The 18310-nt window shown below is 43.6% G+C and overlaps 1 protein-coding gene across 1 annotated transcript in view; it reads right to left on the bottom strand.

Moving 5' to 3' along the window:
• The window catches only part of LOC143296052 (potassium channel subfamily K member 1-like), a 44733-nt gene extending 30056 nt beyond the window's left edge, over positions 1–14677 (bottom strand). The window contains exon 1 of the mRNA XM_076607799.1: positions 14001–14677. Within this exon, the coding sequence (XP_076463914.1) occupies positions 14001–14184 (184 nt within the window). The 5' untranslated portion in view covers positions 14185–14677. The remainder of the gene's footprint in view (positions 1–14000) is intronic.
• Between the last annotated feature and the right edge of the window lie 3633 nt (positions 14678–18310).

The following is an 18310-nucleotide window of genomic DNA, read 5'->3' as shown; positions in this document are numbered from 1 at the left end:
AGAGGAAGAAGAAGAAGAAGATGCCTGCCAGATTGAAGGAGGAGGAGGAGGGAGAGGCGGAGTAGGAGTAGGAAGAGGGAGGAGAGGAAGATTCCTGCCAGATTGAAGGAGGAGGAGGAGGAAGAGGCGGAGCAGGAGTAGGAAGAGGGAGGAGAGGAAGAAGAAGAAGATGCCTGCCAGACTGAAGGAGGAGGAGGGAGAGGCGGAGCAGGAGTAGGAAGGGGGAGAAGAAGAAGAAGAAGAAGAAGAAGAAGAAGAAGGAGGAGGAGGAGGAGGAGGAGGAAGAGGAGGAGAGAAAGGAGGAAAAGAAGAAGAAGAAGGAAGAGGAGAAGGATGAAGAAGGAGAGGAAGGAGGAGAAGAAAGTGTATACGACACAAAACGACTGTCGTTAATTGACCTCCATCATTGGTGGAGATAATTGGATGTTAATTAGATGCATTAAAACTGAGAGGATCAGTGGGTGGGTGTCGGTTTGAATGGGTAAAAAGGAATTGGCGTGGGGTGTGTGCATGTTTCAAGATGCGATGATATCAGTAGGCATTGATGGAGGTGGGGGTGTTAAGACGCGCATCATGACAGATTTGTTGTCCATCAAAGTTCGTCTTATTAACATACATACGCACACATACAAACAGACACACATACGCGCTCGCGCGCACACAAACACAACCACCACCACCACCACCCACCTCCACCTCAAACACTCACAATCACATCCCACCTGCCTTCTCTCTCTCTCTCTCTCTCTCTCTCTCTCTCTCTCTCACGCGCGCGCGTGCGCATGCACACGAACGCACACACTCAGACCACTTTAACCCACACATGCACATCAACCAAACATCCAGTCACATCAAAAGCCACAAAACACAGGCTGAGAGCCACGGGAATCACACTGAAGCTGAGGAACATGTGGGAGTAATATGCTGGTATGTGTGCGGCGGTGGCTGTAGATTAGCGCGATACATGGCGGATGAAAGAGATTTTGTACCTCCCCAACAGCCATTTTGTCGGGAAGAAGACATCCCCCAGAAAGACAAACAAACAAAAACAACGTCAACCACAACCACAATTACATAACATCTTCCACATATTTCCATGTTATGTCATTTTCTCTCTCTCTCTTTCTCACTCCACCAACCCCAACACACACACACACACACACACACACACACACACACACACACACACACAGAGTATTGAAAACCATCCCGTTTCCAAAGGAACATCTAATTCACATGATGGACCAGCTGACATCGCGATAACCAAAATGTCACACACACACACACACACACACACACACACACACACACACACACACACACATAGAGTATTGAAAACCATCCCGTTACCAAAGGAACATCTATTCACATTATGGGCCAGCTGACATCGCGATAACTAAAATATCACACACACACACACACACACAGAGAGAGAGAGAGAGAGAGAGAGAGAGAGAGAGAGAGAGAGAGAGAGAGAGAGAGATGAAACGAAACGAAACGAATTTATATTTCACGATTTCACAGCTGCTTTTTTTACATTCAGCCCTCAAGGGCAAACAAGAAAGAAAAGCGAAGAAAAAAAGACATAGTAATGGCAACACACACACACACACACACACACACACACACACACGTACACACGAAAATACAGCGCATAAATGAAAGGATGTACATAACCTAATGAAATACGACACAACGACAAATAATATCATTAAGAGAGAGAGAGAGAGAGAGAGAGAGAGAGAGAGAGACACACACACACACACAGGACAGAAGGGTGGGGGGAGGGGTGTGTGTGTGGGGGGGGGGGGAGGAGACAGAGGCAAAGTGAAGACAAGTATTGATCGTCCCCCTCACAATGACGCATTGATAGCGACGCCTCTTCATGTTTCTCTGCCCCTGGGATCCGTCACCTGGTCTGTGTCAACATCACTTCCCTTCTTTCTCGACGGCGACCTTCGTTCTATCTTTCTCTCTTTCTTTCTTGCATCCTTTCTCTCTCTCTATTGTTGAGTTTACCTACTTTTTTTTTTTTAAGTTCCTAAAAATCAAGTGGAATTTCTCCCCCTCCTCTTCTACACTGTATTCTGTTACGTTTTTTTGTTGTTGTTTTTTTAAATAGTAAAAATCTCTTTTTGTTGATGATACTCGAACCTGTGGACACTGGCTTCATAGATGGACAAATTACCACAAAGCCACCGCTCAGAACAACAACAACAACAAAATAATGATAATAAAACACACACACACACACACGAAAAAAACCCACTTTATTTTCTTTTTATTCCTCGTAAGACTCCATCTTCTGTTCAACTAGGTGAAACACGATTCCTGCCAGTTCACTGCTAACTAGCAGGCCCCGCATTCCTCTGTGCAGGCTATACATGCGCATAATAACAATGATAATAATAATAACTATAATAGGGCTATTACAGGGAGACCTTTCCTTGCTTCTCAGTGTATTTCCCTCAGTTTCCACCCACTCACCCTTTTCCGCAGAAAGGAGAAAGGTCAAGGCGTCAGCCACTCCGAAGGTCTAGCGCCTGAGCGGGAATACGGAGGGAGAGGGAGATGGTGGAGGGAGAGAAAGGGGGGTGGGGTTGGGGGCCGAATTGGAGGGGTTGGGTGCAAAGTGTGCTTGGTGAAGAGATCACGAGATGAGGCGATAAACCGAGGCCCGTGTGCAGCATGCAATTATTAACGCACGTTCATTAATGCAAACGGCAACAAAAGGCTTGTTCCCGGAAATTTCCATTTCGATAGTACAGCAAAAGAAAAGAAAGAAAGAAAGAAAAAAAAAAAAAAAAAGGAAGAAAAAATATGTGGCGCTGCACAGTGGCGACGCGCGCTCAACGGGGATAGCAGGCAGAATTTCACACAGAGAAATCTGTTGTGACAAAAATAGAAAACTACATGATACAATACGCTAACATACAATGCAATGAAACAGATACAAAGAAACAAACAAAAACATAATGGAAGTCAGTATATCAATATATATTCTCCAGCCACCAGAAAGGGGATCAGTCTGAAATGACACGGTGCACTTTCAGTTACAGGTGTCAAAAGGTGCAGACCTATCGATATACACTACAAATCTGCGTAAGAAAAAAACAAAACAAAACAAAAACAAGCAAACAAACAAAAAAACGAACAGAGAAACAAAAGGGCAGATGCTCGACCTTCGTATAAACGTGCCTGTAGGGCCTCGTGAGGCCCACCATAGGTTTGTGTAAGACATGAACATACAAGAGGCAAGGCCTTCAAGACTGACTTGTGATACACTTTAACTCACTCAGTACGGCCAGTCCTCTCTTCTCCTCTACACAGACCCCACGGATGTCCAGTGGGTGTCTGAATGACCCAACCTTTAGCTTCCGTCGTCAGAATTGTGGTATTCTTTGTCAACATTCACGTCTTCAGTATAAGAGCCTTCCGCTTGCAATATTTTGATGGTAATTGGGGTGAAACGCTGTTAACGTCGTCTCTTTCGCCGTTCGTATGGAAAGAGTTAAAAAGAAAATCTAATCGTTAAAATGTGTTCTGTATTTGTTATTATAAAGCCTCGGGTTAAAAGAAAAAAAAAAGTCCTAACGGCAGATTCGAACCCCGCGTATTCGGATGAGAAGAAACTGTCTTATCCATTACACTATCGTGGCTCCTTAACTGGCGTTCAAAAATATAATATTGAAACATGCTTTTTTTTAAAGGGCGATAAATCGATTGCGGTATTCGCAGTGAGAACGCTGTTCAAATCATATTATTCTGGTGTATCTTGGGCATTAAAAAAATCTTTAAGGTCAATTAAAAATTCTTTTTAAGTCCGCGGTAAAGGAGATGTGGCTATCGCCGCAATCACACACTGCAACATTTAGCTGTTTTCTCTGGATCTAGATAGATGTACAAGTTTAGTTACATCCGGTTGATACGGTCGATTCAATTTCTCTTTTATGTTCATTCTAGTTTTATAATTTTAAAGTTGATATGAAAATTTAGTATTTTGTTAAACTAATAACTTGTAGAGCCAAGTACAAGTACTTCTAAACGTCGTATGAAGTGAAAAGGACTTCATTTTGAGAAAAGTCAAGACTGGAAATTTTTTCGTTTCATCAATTCACGGGTATTAACTCGTATGGTTTACAATTTTTAACTGTGAATTCCGACTGATTCTGTGGATATTTTTATGGCAGTATGGGGCATAATCCAGTAAGTGATGAGGCGTTCACAAATCTTTCTCTGAATAAATATTTAACGGTCTCATTCTCCAACTTTCCATCACATGTTATCGTGTATTGTCCATTGAATATAGGATTGAACAGGCAGGTCAACAACTTGAAACAAAATGGCGTCGTTCGCGAAGAATATGAGCACGCGCTTTGAATGTGTATAAATATGTGTACACAACTAATTTTTGCCCATGACCTTCAGGGCTCAGCCAATAGATCTATAAAGTCCACTCGTCGTATTGATTTTAGTATTTTCCGAAAAAGACCACTTGGGCGAATGAACATAGTGAAAGCCCTGTACACTGAGAGTAAAACACACAAGCTTTTTATGTGTTGAGTATAATTTCAAAATGTAATGTTTAAGATGAGAAAGATCAGTTTAAAGCAAATTTAGTCCCCTAGCATTAATTACAGATTAATTTCCCTTTTTTACCCTCTGCACCAAAACGTTTGCAAAATAAATAAAACTTCCATGCTTAGCAAAAGAAGTTCCTGTTTGAACAAAAAATGATAATTATGACTGCTCTTGTTGTTGTGTCAGAATATCAGATCAGAGTGCGAAGAATAAAAAAATAAAATAAATATAACAGTAAATGCAGTTTGCATATAATTTGGCTTCTTTTTTTAATTTTTTTTGTGCCCATCCCAGACGTGCAATATTGTTTTAAACAAGGCGATTGGAAAGAACTGAATTTTTCCTATTTTTATGCCTAATTTGGTGTCAACTGACAAAGTATTCTGACAGAGAAATTGTCAATGTTAAAGTTTACCACGGACACACAGACAACCGAACATCGGGTTAAAACATAGACTCACTTTGTTTACACAAGTGAATCAAAAATGGGCCACATTCACGTGAATCTTGTGCGCACCCACACACGCGTGCATACTCACACTTCTCACACAAGCGTGCAAACACACACACGGACGCACACACACACACACACACACACACACACACACGCGCGCGCGCGCGCACACACACACACACATCAATGTTTTTACAGGCACATAATAATAAGGCCTGGCAACTCTTTTGTTGCTTCCTACCCGCCCGACCCCCACCCCCACCCCAGCCACCCACTCTTATCTACAGAAAGGTCAAGACGTCCACAACTTCCTGGGTTTTGAATGGAGTGAGAGAACTTGGGGAGGCAGAAGAGGGGCAAACGGAAGACGGGGTGGATGGGTGGAGAGATGAAAGAGAGGTTGGTGAATGGTAAAACAAAACAAAAACAAAGCAAACCAAAACGGAATTTAAGAATATTAATGACTGGGGGTGACGGCTGAGGAGAGAGACAGAGAAAGACAGAGACACAGACAGAGACGGAGAGAGGGAGGGGGCATTGATCGTCTCTTCTCGAGAAGTGCACTGTCGGCGAATCCTCTTCGTCTTTCTTCTCTTTTTCTTTCCTGCGGGAACTGATACCAGCTCGTATTCATCGCTTCCCTTTCTTTTTCTTTTGTACTGTTTATCTATTTATTTACATTCTTTCACAACGCAAAATCAATTTGAATTCTGCTCTGCCTCTTTCTTCCTCCACCTCACACATCTCTTCCATTTCACCACCCTCATATACATATGCGCGCGCGCGCACACACACACACACAAACACACGGACACACATACACACACACACACGGGATAGACAGAGAGAGAGAGGGGGGGGGAGAGACAGACAGACGAACGGACGGAAAGAGACAGACGGAAAGAGAGAGAGACAGACAGATACAGACGGAAAGAGAGAGAACAGAGAGACAGACAGACAGACAGAGACAGACAGAGGGAAAGAGAGAGAGAGAGAGAGAGAGAGAGAGAGAGAGAAGACAACCATTCTACACTCCTGAAAATGATTCTCTGTGTCTCTCTCCTCTCTCCCAGCATCAGTCTCTCTCTCTCTCTCTCTCTCTCTCTCTCTCTCTCTCTCTCAACTCGATTTCACCCTGTTACATCTTGTCTAGCCACTGAGAAGATCGGAAGGATCTACATTAAGACGTCCCTATCCGTGAAACGTCTGCGAAGCCTCAACATCGGGATGAAGCAGCCCCCATCGGCATCACTCTCGACAGCATCCTGCCACCAGATCCCCCCCCCCACCCCCTCCCTTTCCCACCGACCCCGGTCCTTAAGTCCATCCATCGTCACCCTCCCCCCACACACCTCATCCATGCCTGTTCAATAATTTTTCTCTCATGTTTTCTCACATATCTTTGCTGTGCTGAAGTGGTGTTTTGTGAGTCTGACACAGCATGAGGATGTATTCGGGGCTGATATTGGTCCTAGCTTATTAGATCAAATCAAATTACGGTGCTTAGCGCCTCGCCGACCACTAAGTTCATCGCCATGTTAGCATCAACTTCAAGTGGAATAAAAGTACGATAAAAAATTTTTTTTTACTGCTTCAAGCTTTTCAATCAAAAGGTTTTAAAACTTCCTAGAGTTTAAGACATTCAAATCTGATTAAAAATGTTCACTTTTTTTTTAAAAGATTTTTTTCAAGAAGTCCATTAACGCCCACCACGAAACAAAGTCTTCAGAGAATCCGCCGCGTAATGTCTGTGTCTAAGACGCCGTGTGCCAGCTGCATTGCTTGGTTCTAACTTTTTGACATTTACACGTGACTAAATGCCTACGTTGACCATACTACACACAGTTAGTAGCGGGTTACGACCATACTAGGCTCTTCCGTCCGAGCAATGAAACTGGCTCCAGGTGACCACTGGTAGCTTGCTGGTAGCTCAATATGCAACTACTCATGTAAAATAGCTTAGGACATAGCTTAGCACATGCAAAAACACACAGTGTAGATCTGTTTCGATCTGAGTTTCTCTTTCTCTCTCTGTTTTTATCTCTTTGTTTGTATGTATATATCGTGTGTGTGTGTGTGTGTGTGTGTGTGTGTGTGTGTGTGTGTGTGTGTGTGTGTGTGTGTGTGTTTAGTGTTTGCGCAAGCATGCGCGCATGTGTGTGTAGAGGGGAGATGGGATCTGCATTACCTTCATTTTTGTTGGGTAAAAAGAATCCCATTCGCCCTCCAAGAACCTTTAAGTCGACGAACAAAAACAGCTTTCCCGGACATGCTCTCCGGTTCTCAATCGATTGTCTAATTGCAGTAAAAAAAACACGTGTAACTACGCTTGTAGGCACACACACACGCACACACGCACACACGCCATATCACAGAGAGAACGCGAGAGCGAGGGAAAGAGAGAGAGAGAGAGCGGGGGAGGGGGAGGGGAAGGACAGAGGAGGAGGGGGTGGGAACAATCTTCTGTTCATTTGGGTAAAACAGACTCCCGCCAGTTCAATCTCCTTGATGCCATGGCATTCGCTTTATAGGCTGTAATTGACTTTTTTTTTTAATACACGCGTGTCCTCATAAATCCTTTTACTGGGGGAATCGTTTCTGGTTTTTGTTGCCCACTTTCGTAGAAATGTCAAAGCATTCACTCCTTCACTATCTAGTGCCTGGGGGTAAGAAAGACATATAAATAGAACTAACTATATACATTACATATATACTGAGAGAGAGAGAGAGAGAGAGAGAGAGAGAGAGAGAGAGAGAGAGAGAGAGGAGACAAAGGCGGTTGGCTGAAAAAACACACATAAGACCCACAAAAAAACAAGCGAGGTCAAGGTCTTTAAGACTCATGCGCGATACCCACTTTAAACCTCTTGAGTGCCAAGGACACACACACACACACACACACACATATATATATAATATATATGTATGTATGTATGTTTATCCACTTAGATGCTTCCATTTTTGCCCAGGAATGTATATACGATGTCCGCGTCACTTGAGAGGAATTTTTCCATTTCTATTTTCAAATTGCTGTCTTCCAACAGAAACCAGTCAGAAAGTCTGACATGTCTACTTTAGGAGCAAAATCGAATAGAGCTTTGTTATTCCAGAACGTTATTTATGGATCCCTCTCAAAGATTCAGACCAGCGAAGTTTTCATAATGGCAGACGACGACCACATCCTGTCCCAAGTGGTGGTTGGGGAAAAAAACAACATTAGTGCTAGATGTGGCAAAGTCATGTCAGGTAGTTCGCTTGACCAGAATGAAACTGAGGGGTTACGATTTGCATAAAGGAAGAAAGGGGGTAGATGTACAATTTTGTTGCAAGCAGATGAGAACACGGGGCCGGAGGCCGAATACTGCTCTATGGCTGACCCAGATGATTTCACCTCGACAAACCGCCCACTTATTCAGGACAGGGATGGAGGGGGTTGGGGGAGTGGGGGCGGGTGGGAGGGGGGGGGGGGGGAGGAGGGGCAGGGAGTGGGGAGTGAAGAAGGGGGTGGAACAATTTCGTGCAAGAGTGTGTCATTTGTTTATATGTGCACATTTTTGTTTTGTGTTTCTTTCTTTTTTTTTCTTTTTTTTTATTCCATAGGTGAGAGGAAAGGGTGTGCAAGAAAAGAAGAGATGCAGTGGCAGAGAGGCTGTCAAGTACGGAGGAGAGAGGGTTGGGAGTGCGATGGTCGCAGGGGAGCATCCAAACGAATGAATGCGTGTTAGCATTGACCCTGAAGTTATGGGATGTACTGGTGTGTAAATACCGGTTTTAAAACCCAGTACCGAAACTCCCCTCCCCCTTAAAACGACGACGACAACAACAACAACAACAAAAAACAAGAGAGGCAAGGCCTTCAAGACTCACTTGTGTTACACTAAATCTAATCGTTAAAATGTGTTCTGTATTTGTTATTAGAAAGCTTTGGATTTAAAAGAAAAAAAAAAAAAAAAAGAAGTTCGAGCCCCGCATGTTCGGGTGAGAAGAAACTGTCTTACCCATTACACTATCGTGGCTCCTTAGCTGACATTAAAAAATATAACATTTAAACATGCATTTTTAAAGGGCGATAAATCGTTTGCAGGTATTCGCTGTGAGAACGCTGTTTAAATCATATTATTCTGGTGTATCTTGGGCATTCAAAAAATCTTTAAAAGCAATTAAAAATTCTTTATAAGTCCGCGGTAAAGGAGACGTGGCTATCGCCGCAATCACACTGCAACATTTTGCCGTTTTCTCTGGATCTAGATAGATGTACAAGTAATTAGTTACACCCGGTTGACACGGTCGATTCAAGTTCTCTTTTATGTTCATTCTAGTTTTATAGTTTTAAAGTTGATATGAAAATTGAGTATTCTGTCAAACTAATAACATGTAGAGCCAAGTACAAGTACTTCTAAACGTCGTATAAAGTGAAAAGGACTTCATTTTAAGAAAAGTCAAGACTGGAAATTTTTACGTTTCATCAATTCACGGGTATTAACTCTCATGGTTTATTATTTTTAACTGTGAATTCTGACTGATTCTGTGGGTATTTTTATGGCAGTTTGGGGCATAATCCAGTTAGTGATGAGGCGTTCACAAATCCTTCTCTGAATAAATATTTAACGGTCTCATTCTCCAACTTTCCATCACATGTTATCTAGTATTGTCGATTGAATATAGGATTGAACGGGCAGGTCAACAACGTGAAACAAAATGGCGTCGTTCGCGTTCGCGAAGAATATGAGCACGCGCTTTGAATATGTATAAATATGCGTACGCAACTGATTTTTGCCCATGACCTTCAGGGCTCAGCCAACAGATCTATAAAGTCCACTCGTCTTATTGATTTTAGTATTTTCCGAAAAAGACCACTTGGGCGAATGAACATAGTGAAACCCCTGTACACTGAGAGTAAAACAGCCACTTGGGCGAATGAACATAGTGAAACCCCTGTACACTGAGAGTAAAACAGACAAGCTTTTTATGTATTGAGTACAATTTCAAAATGTAATGTTTAAGATGAGAAAGATCAGTTTAAATCAAATTAAGCCCCCTAGCATTAATTACAGATTAATTTCCCTTTTTACTACCTGCACCAATTAAGACATGCAAAATAAATAAAACTTCCATGCTTAGCAAAATATTTAGTTCCTGTTTGAACAAAAAATGATAAAAATGACTGCCCTTGTTGTGTCAGAATATCAGATCAAAGTTTAGAGAATAATATATATATATATATATATATATAAAACAGTAAATTCAGTTTGCATATAATTTGGCTTCTTTTAATATTTTTTGGCGTCCATCCCAGAGGTGCAATATTGTTTTAAACAAGATGACTGGAAAGAACTGAATTTTTCCTATTTTTATGCCAAATTTGACGTCAACTGACAAAGTATTTGCAGGGAAAATGGCAATGTTAAAGTTTACCACGGACACACAGACACACAGAGACAACCGAACACCGGGTTAAAACATAGACTCACTTTGCTTACACAAGTGAGTCAAAAAAGTGTGGGTGGGGGGTTGGGGCTTAAAAACCAGTTTGGGTTTCCAAGCCGTTACCCAACTCCCCTTTTGGCTGCTTCTGTTTGTCTGCCTCCCGATCTGTAAAGGTCACAGTGTACAACGCGTTTCCCGCGATAATGTTTCTACATCATCATCAACAGCTACGTATGCATCATCAAAACCAGACAGACACACACAGACACGCAGACACTCTCTCTCACACACACAGAGACACGCATACACAACACACACACACACACACACACACACACACACACACACGCCCAGCCTGCAGGGGAACAACAACGTCCTTCCCAGACCGCAACAACTGACAAAGCTGCATGCAAATCATACCAGAGATGACCCACTTGTGCAGCCAATTCCCTCCTTTGACAGCCACAACTGACTGAGCTGCAGCAGCCGAGACCATACGACAGATGACCCACATGTGCAGCCAACACAAACCAGTCAAGAATAATCTTCATCATGCATCACACCACCTTAAAAAAGCACAGTCACAAGGTCCAGTAGTCGCCCCAACACATAGTTTCCTCCATCTCATATCCTGTATTGTTTCCGAGTCATGTATGGGCTTATGTGTGAACTGAAACACTACTACTTCTTCTTCTACTAGGTTTACGACTACTGCAGCTTTTTACACCTACTACCTTTTCTTTTCGATTCACTCCGTGAAGAGTCACTGGGGCGCTGCACAGAAGAACTGATCACCAGATTCCTTCAGGTCTGTCAATTGTGCGTCAGACCCCGAGTTTCTGCTAACGGTTTCCCCGTCAATTCCCAAATTCGTAGAATGGACGATGGAACCAAGTGAAATTGGGATGGACGATGGAACCAAGTGAAATACTGACCCATCGCAAAGCTAATAGCCTACATACCCCCCTTGTCCCCACCACTGCCCCACCCCTCGCTCAACATCGAAAACGAGAGAATGGCTGTATACAATGACAAGAGTTAGAAACGTTGTTATACTTAAAATCCCGCTTGTAGATATTTCGAGGGAACGTGGCAGTTGCAGCCTATGATCGCAGAAAGTGAAGGAGAAACAGAAGCAGAGGCAGGAGGGTGGCGGTCTTGTGATAAGGCGTCTGCATTGGAAGCGAGAGAATTCCACACTCCCCAGAATTTTCTCCCCTTGGATGCTAGTCATTTGGATAAGGTCGAGGATATGTGCCATATAAATATCAATGATAATGAGAAGAAGAAGAAGATGATGATGATGATAGGTGCTATATAAATATTAATGATCATGAGAAGGAGGAGGAAAAGAAAAAGAATACGATGAAGATGTTGTCAATAAAAAAAAAAAAAAGGATGAGAAAAAGAAGAATAGGGACGAAGAAAAAGAAGGACAAGGATGAAGCAGAAATAGAAGGAAGATGCTTTTGATATTCTCCATAGTCCTGCAGTTACGGGAATAAGACTGCACTGCATCCGAATAAGATAAAAGACGTCAGAATCAAAAGAAAAGAAAAGACAACAGACAGAAAAGAAAAAGAACTTTTGATGGAAGACAAGCTTTCACTGTGATGTGCTGGTGTACAAAAAACATAAAGTGTGCTATCCGTGTATGGGTATGGGCAAGGCACAGAGACAATTATGCCAACAGTTTGCGCGCGCGCACGTGTGTATGTATGTGTGTGTGTGTGTGTGTGTGTGTGTGTGTGTGCGTGCGTGCGTGCGTGTGTGTGTTTGTGTGTGTGTGTGTATGCGTGCGTGCGTGCATGTGTGTGTGTGTGTGTGTGTGTGTGTGAGTGAGAGAGAGAGAGAGAGTGTGTGTGTGTCTGCGTGCAAGCGTGTGTGCATGCATGTGAGTATGAGAGTGCGGAAAGGGATAAATCAATTCGGTTCAATTCATATTCCTCGACCCAGCAGGTTCAATGAGCTTTTTCGGAGCCACACAGGTTTTTATTTTTTATTACATTTTGTTCCATTTTTATCTTATTGTGTTATTTCTAAAGGAAAATGTCCAATTTAAAATTCACGGCTAAGCGCAAACACAAGCCGATTCTTGAAAGCAGCAATGGAGGAGTGCCTTTCATAGCAGCACCACGGGGATTTCAAACCTGCTCTCGGAGGACCTCATCAGTTTTCACACACACACACGCACACACACACAAACAGACACTACAAGTACACACATACAGACACACATCTCGAGCTATCCTCTCTCTTGAAATGGGCATCAGTGGGAGGTGTGCGGACGGCGGAAAATCCAGAAAAATCCCGGGGGATCTTGTTGCCTTGGCTACAGCCAAGGTCTGGATTCCAGGTCCCTTCTATGCGTGTAATACCCCCCCCCTCGCCTCGCCCCCCCCCTCCCAACTCCCTATCTTCCCTTAAGTCCCCCCCCCCCCCCCCCACTTGCTCTTGTCTGCTCTGTACCAGGCTTGTAAACGGTGTGAGTTGGTTGCGAATCTTATTATTTTCAATCATTTGCCCTTTATTTTGTCGTTCTTTTTTTCGGTTTTTTTTTTTATCTACCCTTCCTCCAGCACACACACACACACACACACACACACATGCGGACGGCGCTCACTCCATCAAACAATACCCACCAAGACAAACATTTATCACAAACACGATTCCCAGCTCCGCACCTTCGCTTCCCCCCAACACACAATAATCCTCACAACCATCCTCTTCCCTACGTCCCTTCACCCTACCCCCCTATATCCACCCACATACATGCCACCCGCCAAGTCCCTCCTGGGTACATTAGTGATGAACCACGGCTGGGCTACAACAAGCGATCTTACTAGCGCCAAGTTTTTTGCTTTGCGTTCAAAATTTCATTAAAGTCTACACTTACGGCAATAATGTAGAAAGTCTGGAAAAAAAAAAGCCACGTGAGTTGTGAAATACGACTCACTTTGCTAATAAGTAGCAACGTTTCTGACCACAGGTCCTTCTTCTGGGATTGCAATTTGTGGAGATAAAGGCAAGACATAAGACAAGCTTAAAATACATATATAATAAATTATATACTTTTTTTTTTTTTATTTTTTTAACAAACGACCTACATAGGCCTACCACAAGCGCACTGCCTCACGCGGGCCTGAAAATCCTCATAGGTCTGATACAGCTCCTGCTTGACCTTGGTCTCCCCGTGAGAGACACACACACACACACACACACACACACACAGACACACATCTAACTCCAACCCAACCCCACCTCCATAACTTCTCCCTTTCCGCGGTCCACCCTCTTCTCCCTTCCTTCTCCTACCTCCCCCGCCACCTCCTCCCCCCAAACCCCCTCCCCACCCCCCCACAAAAAAAGAGAAGTAAACGGTGCCCTTGTGGCATTGCGCTTGATTAGGAAGAAAGTGCTTATGTATTATACGGATCGGAACAAAAGCCATCACAACACAATAACATACAATACAATACAGTACAACACAATCCAATACCACACACACACACACACACACACACACACACAGACCTACCAGTTGCGCAGTGCCTGATTTGGGCCTTGAACTCCTGACGGGTCAGACGCAGCTCCCGTTTGACCTTGGTCTCGCCGGGCCCCTCGATGGCGGCGAAGATGGCGGCCCCGATGATCAGGTACAGCACGTGGAAGATGGTCAGCGCCACCAGGCGGACTGTAGTGCTCTGCGTCGTCGCTGGCATTGTTGTCGGTTGTTGTTGGTGCCTGGTATATAGTGTTTGTTGTTGCTGTTGTTGTTGTTGTTGTTGTTGCTTTTGTTGTTGGTGGTTGTGTTTTGCTGTTGTTGTTGTGTGCGGTATTGGTGGTAGTGTTTATTTGCTGTTGTTGTTATTGGTGATGGCGTTATCGTTATTGTTGCTGTTGATGTTGTCGGTGTTGTTGTTATTGTTGTTGCTGTTGGTGGTGGTTTTGTTTTGTTGTTGTTGTTTTTTGTTGTTGTTGATTTTTTACTTGCTGTGCGTGTGTTTGTGTGTGGTGGTGGTGGTGGTGTAGGAAGGTGTTGGGATCAACTGGTGGATAGATGAGTTCGGCCGGGTGGAGTGGGGGTAGAGGTGAGGGTGGGGGTTAAAGGAGAAGTGTGTGTGTGTGTGTGTGTGTGTGTGTGTGTGTGTGTGTGTGTGTGTGTGTAAGATTATCCTATTTTTTTTATGTATTCAGTTGTTTTTTGTGTGTGAAAACTGTACAGGTGCTGGCTTTGAAGGCGTTGTCGTGCGCAGGAATCTGTAGAATTGAAGATATAAAATGAACATTAAGAAAATGCACACGAAGAATAAAATAACAATGAAATGACAGACTCATTTCGGTCAGTGTCTCCAGCTCAGTAGTATTATGCTGGATGCGGCACGTGTATGAAATACTCCTACATAAAAAAAGAATATACAGAACACACACTCACACGCATACACACACACGCGCGCGCGCGCACGCACACCTATCGGGCAACTTATGTTTCAGGAACATTAAAAAAAAAAAAAAAACTCGATAAAAGAATCCTTATCATCACATCCCAGGCAATGTTAATACTATATATGCAAAATCACGAATATACACAGGTTAGTATAATGATGCAGATAATGGGATATATATATTGAGAGAGAGAGAGAGAGAGGGAGAGAGACAGAGACAGAGAGAAAGAGAGACACAGACAGAGACACGACAGACAGACGGAACGAGCGAAAAACTGAGACAGACAGTGAAATACACGCACACAAAGTTGTTTTTTTTTTCTTTTTAAATAGGTAACCACGTTAATTCCAAGGTAGATGGAGGATGGACACACACACACACACACACACACACACACAGAGAGAACGGAACGGAACGGAATGGTTTATTCACATATAGGCCTCAGCCCCACGTGAAGGGGTTCACATGAACATTGTGCCAACAAGTATAAATACGGATAACAAGACATATAATCATATTCATTTCACGAAATAGCAATTTCTCTATGTTTGAAAGCCTTATACAAAAACAAAGAAAAATCAAGAACTTCCTTACTATTGCTTGACGACATAAGTAGACTTAATCTAAACAGGGAGGGGTGTTTGTAATATTTTGAGAGAGAGAGAGAGAGAGAGAGAGAGAGAAACTGAAAAAAAACCCACAAAAAATACCACCATTCTTAGCTTCATTTTTATATCCACGCTCACTCCGTGTGTGTGTGTGTGTGTGTGTGTGTGTGTGTGTGTGTGTGTGTGTGTGTGTGAACGTGGATCTGTTTTCTTGAAAAACCCACGAGGGAAATGAAGTCTGGATCGGGTGGGGTGGGGTGGGGGGGCGGCGGGTGGCTTGGGGGGGGGGGGGGGGGGGGGCAGGGGGGTGGTGGTGGTGGGAAGTAGGATTACAGACATATAAGAAAAAAAAGAACACGCTGAGTATGACAACTTTGAACTAATAAATGAAAGGTGTCAACAACAGCAAGAACAGTTCCTTACAGGATCGTTTCAGCAAGGCGGCTGAAGCCAATGGTCTCGCTTCACTTACAGTGCCACCACTGAGCTGAATGGGGCTGTTGAGCTCGATGGGTGCCACGAACCGGAAAGGTTAGCTAGGTCTTTGTGTGAGATCGACAAAAATAATCAATAAATTGCTAGCAAGGGGAAAGGGATGGCGGCTGTTTTGGACAACAAAGCTACAGCGGACTATTGGTGTGTCATTTCCCTTTTCATTTCAAGCGTAATTGCGCGCGCAAGCGCAGTGTGTGTGTGTGTGTGTGTGTGTGTGTGTGTGTGTATGCGCGTGCGCGCGCGAGTATGTGTGCGTGCGTGCGCTGGCGTTTCCTACTGTATGTCTGCACTTCTGCTGCAATCACTTTTTTTCCATAAAACCTGCAAGCTGTGTCATAATCCGATTACCGTGTTATGAATGTAATCAGATAGGAATGGACGGTTGTGCCGATCTTCCCTATTTTGGATTTAGGAATGTGTGTCAGTGTGAGCGCGTGCGTGTGTGTGATGTGTGTGTGTGTGTGTGTGCATGTATCTATCTAATTATGTGTGTGCGCACGCTTGAGAGAGAGAGAGAGAGAGAGAGAGACGTTTCTGACTCTTACCATGTCATTTCCTTTTGTCACACATTCAGCACATACTCATCATGATATCAACAATAACGTGCATTGTCTGCAACATGTTAAACACAAATGCACGCACGCACGCATACACAAACACACACACACACTCTCTCTCTCTTCACCACCACCCTTCCAACCGCCGTGTTTCTTTTTTTTTTGTTTTGTTGTTGTGCCGTCGTCTAATAACACTCACTGGTAAATCGATTAACAAAAACAACAACACACGCGCGCGCGAGCGCACGTGCGCATTAAAATATCCAAACAGAATGCTCATCAATCTCACGATGGTGAATAGAAACATCTTTCATCAAAATGTAAACACATAATTTTTGCATCTTGGCAAACGAACGGCAAGACAAATTTCTAAGACATCGTGCTCGCCGTTGGGGTCTTTCCACGTCATAAGACATATAGGAACTTTCTGGACGTCATGGTTAGGTATGCTGCATCAACCATTACAGGGTTATCCCCTGCAGGCAAACGCTAATGTATGTTCGTTTCAAGCTGTAACGTTATCTCTGCACATATGCGTGAGGAGGTGCCCGTAGCAGAACCGGCTCTCTTCAGTATTCACCAGTGATCAGGGTTCGAGTCCCTCGTTTCGGCATGGTGTTGTATCCTTGGAAAAGGTACTTTATTCTTTTTTTTTTCTCTCACTCCACCGAATGCGGGGTACTTGATTTGATCGGGGGAGGATAAAAAGTACGGAAAGAGAGAACTGGGCCCCGCCTACCTGTGCCCGAGACCTGGATACAGTGGATGTGAATTCATTACCCCTAAGGCTTGCTGGATCTTTAATCGTTTTACCAGTATCTGTAAGTTTAGCTCATCTTAAATATGTGAATATATTGTTTATAACATCTTTTTATTTTTTTTAAAGAGAAAAAAAATCAAAACACGTTCGCTCATGGCTGCAGATCATCAGCATAATCGTTCGTGTTGCGCGAATAAAGCGGAAATAAATCAGATATGCATCTATTGTGGTTTAAACATCTGTTACGTATTCCGACGCACAAAAGAAAACACTGTCAGTGAATAATAATAGAGTCACACACACACACACACATATATATATATATATATAAACACTACCTCCCATGTCACTGAGCTACCTGTGTGTATGTGTGTGTGTGTATGTGTGTAACCCTAACACCCAAAAGCCGGCACATAAATCCGGCGATGACGGGGAATAAAAGCGAGGCCGTTCATTTCCTGTAACCGTCTGGACTGTTGCTTCCCGGCGATGAGCGCGTACACTGTGTGTGTGTGTGTGTGTGCGCGCGCGCGCGCGTGCGTGTAGCATGCGCGCGTGCGTGTGTGTGTGTGTGTCTGTGCGCGCGCGCGTACTGGGTATATACATATATATATATATATATATATGTGTGTGTGTGTATGACAACTCTGTGTGTGTGTGTGTGTGTGTGTGTGCAGTATTGTGTATGGCCATCAACTAACACGCAACCGAGAAATAGTTCTTCAGCCAAAAACCTACGTCATTCCCATTGTAGTTAACGACAGCTTTGCGTGTGTGTATCAGCCCCCCTCCCCTCCCCAACCTCTCTCTCTCTCTCTTCCTCTCGCAACCTACACACACACACACACACACACAGAGTAGAGACAAATACATTTAAGCAGCTTTTAATGTAATGTACGGGAGAAAGACATGGTGGAACATACACTTTTTTTTTTTGCGGGGGAACACAAATTTGGGGGAAACATCAACTGTGGGACACTGA

Source organism: Babylonia areolata, chromosome 21 (genome assembly GCF_041734735.1).
Source record: "Babylonia areolata isolate BAREFJ2019XMU chromosome 21, ASM4173473v1, whole genome shotgun sequence".
NCBI classification, from domain to species: Eukaryota; Metazoa; Mollusca; class Gastropoda; order Neogastropoda; family Buccinidae; genus Babylonia; species Babylonia areolata.
The sequence above is the reverse complement of the archived record's forward strand: the minus strand, read 5'-3'. Positions and strand labels throughout refer to the sequence as shown.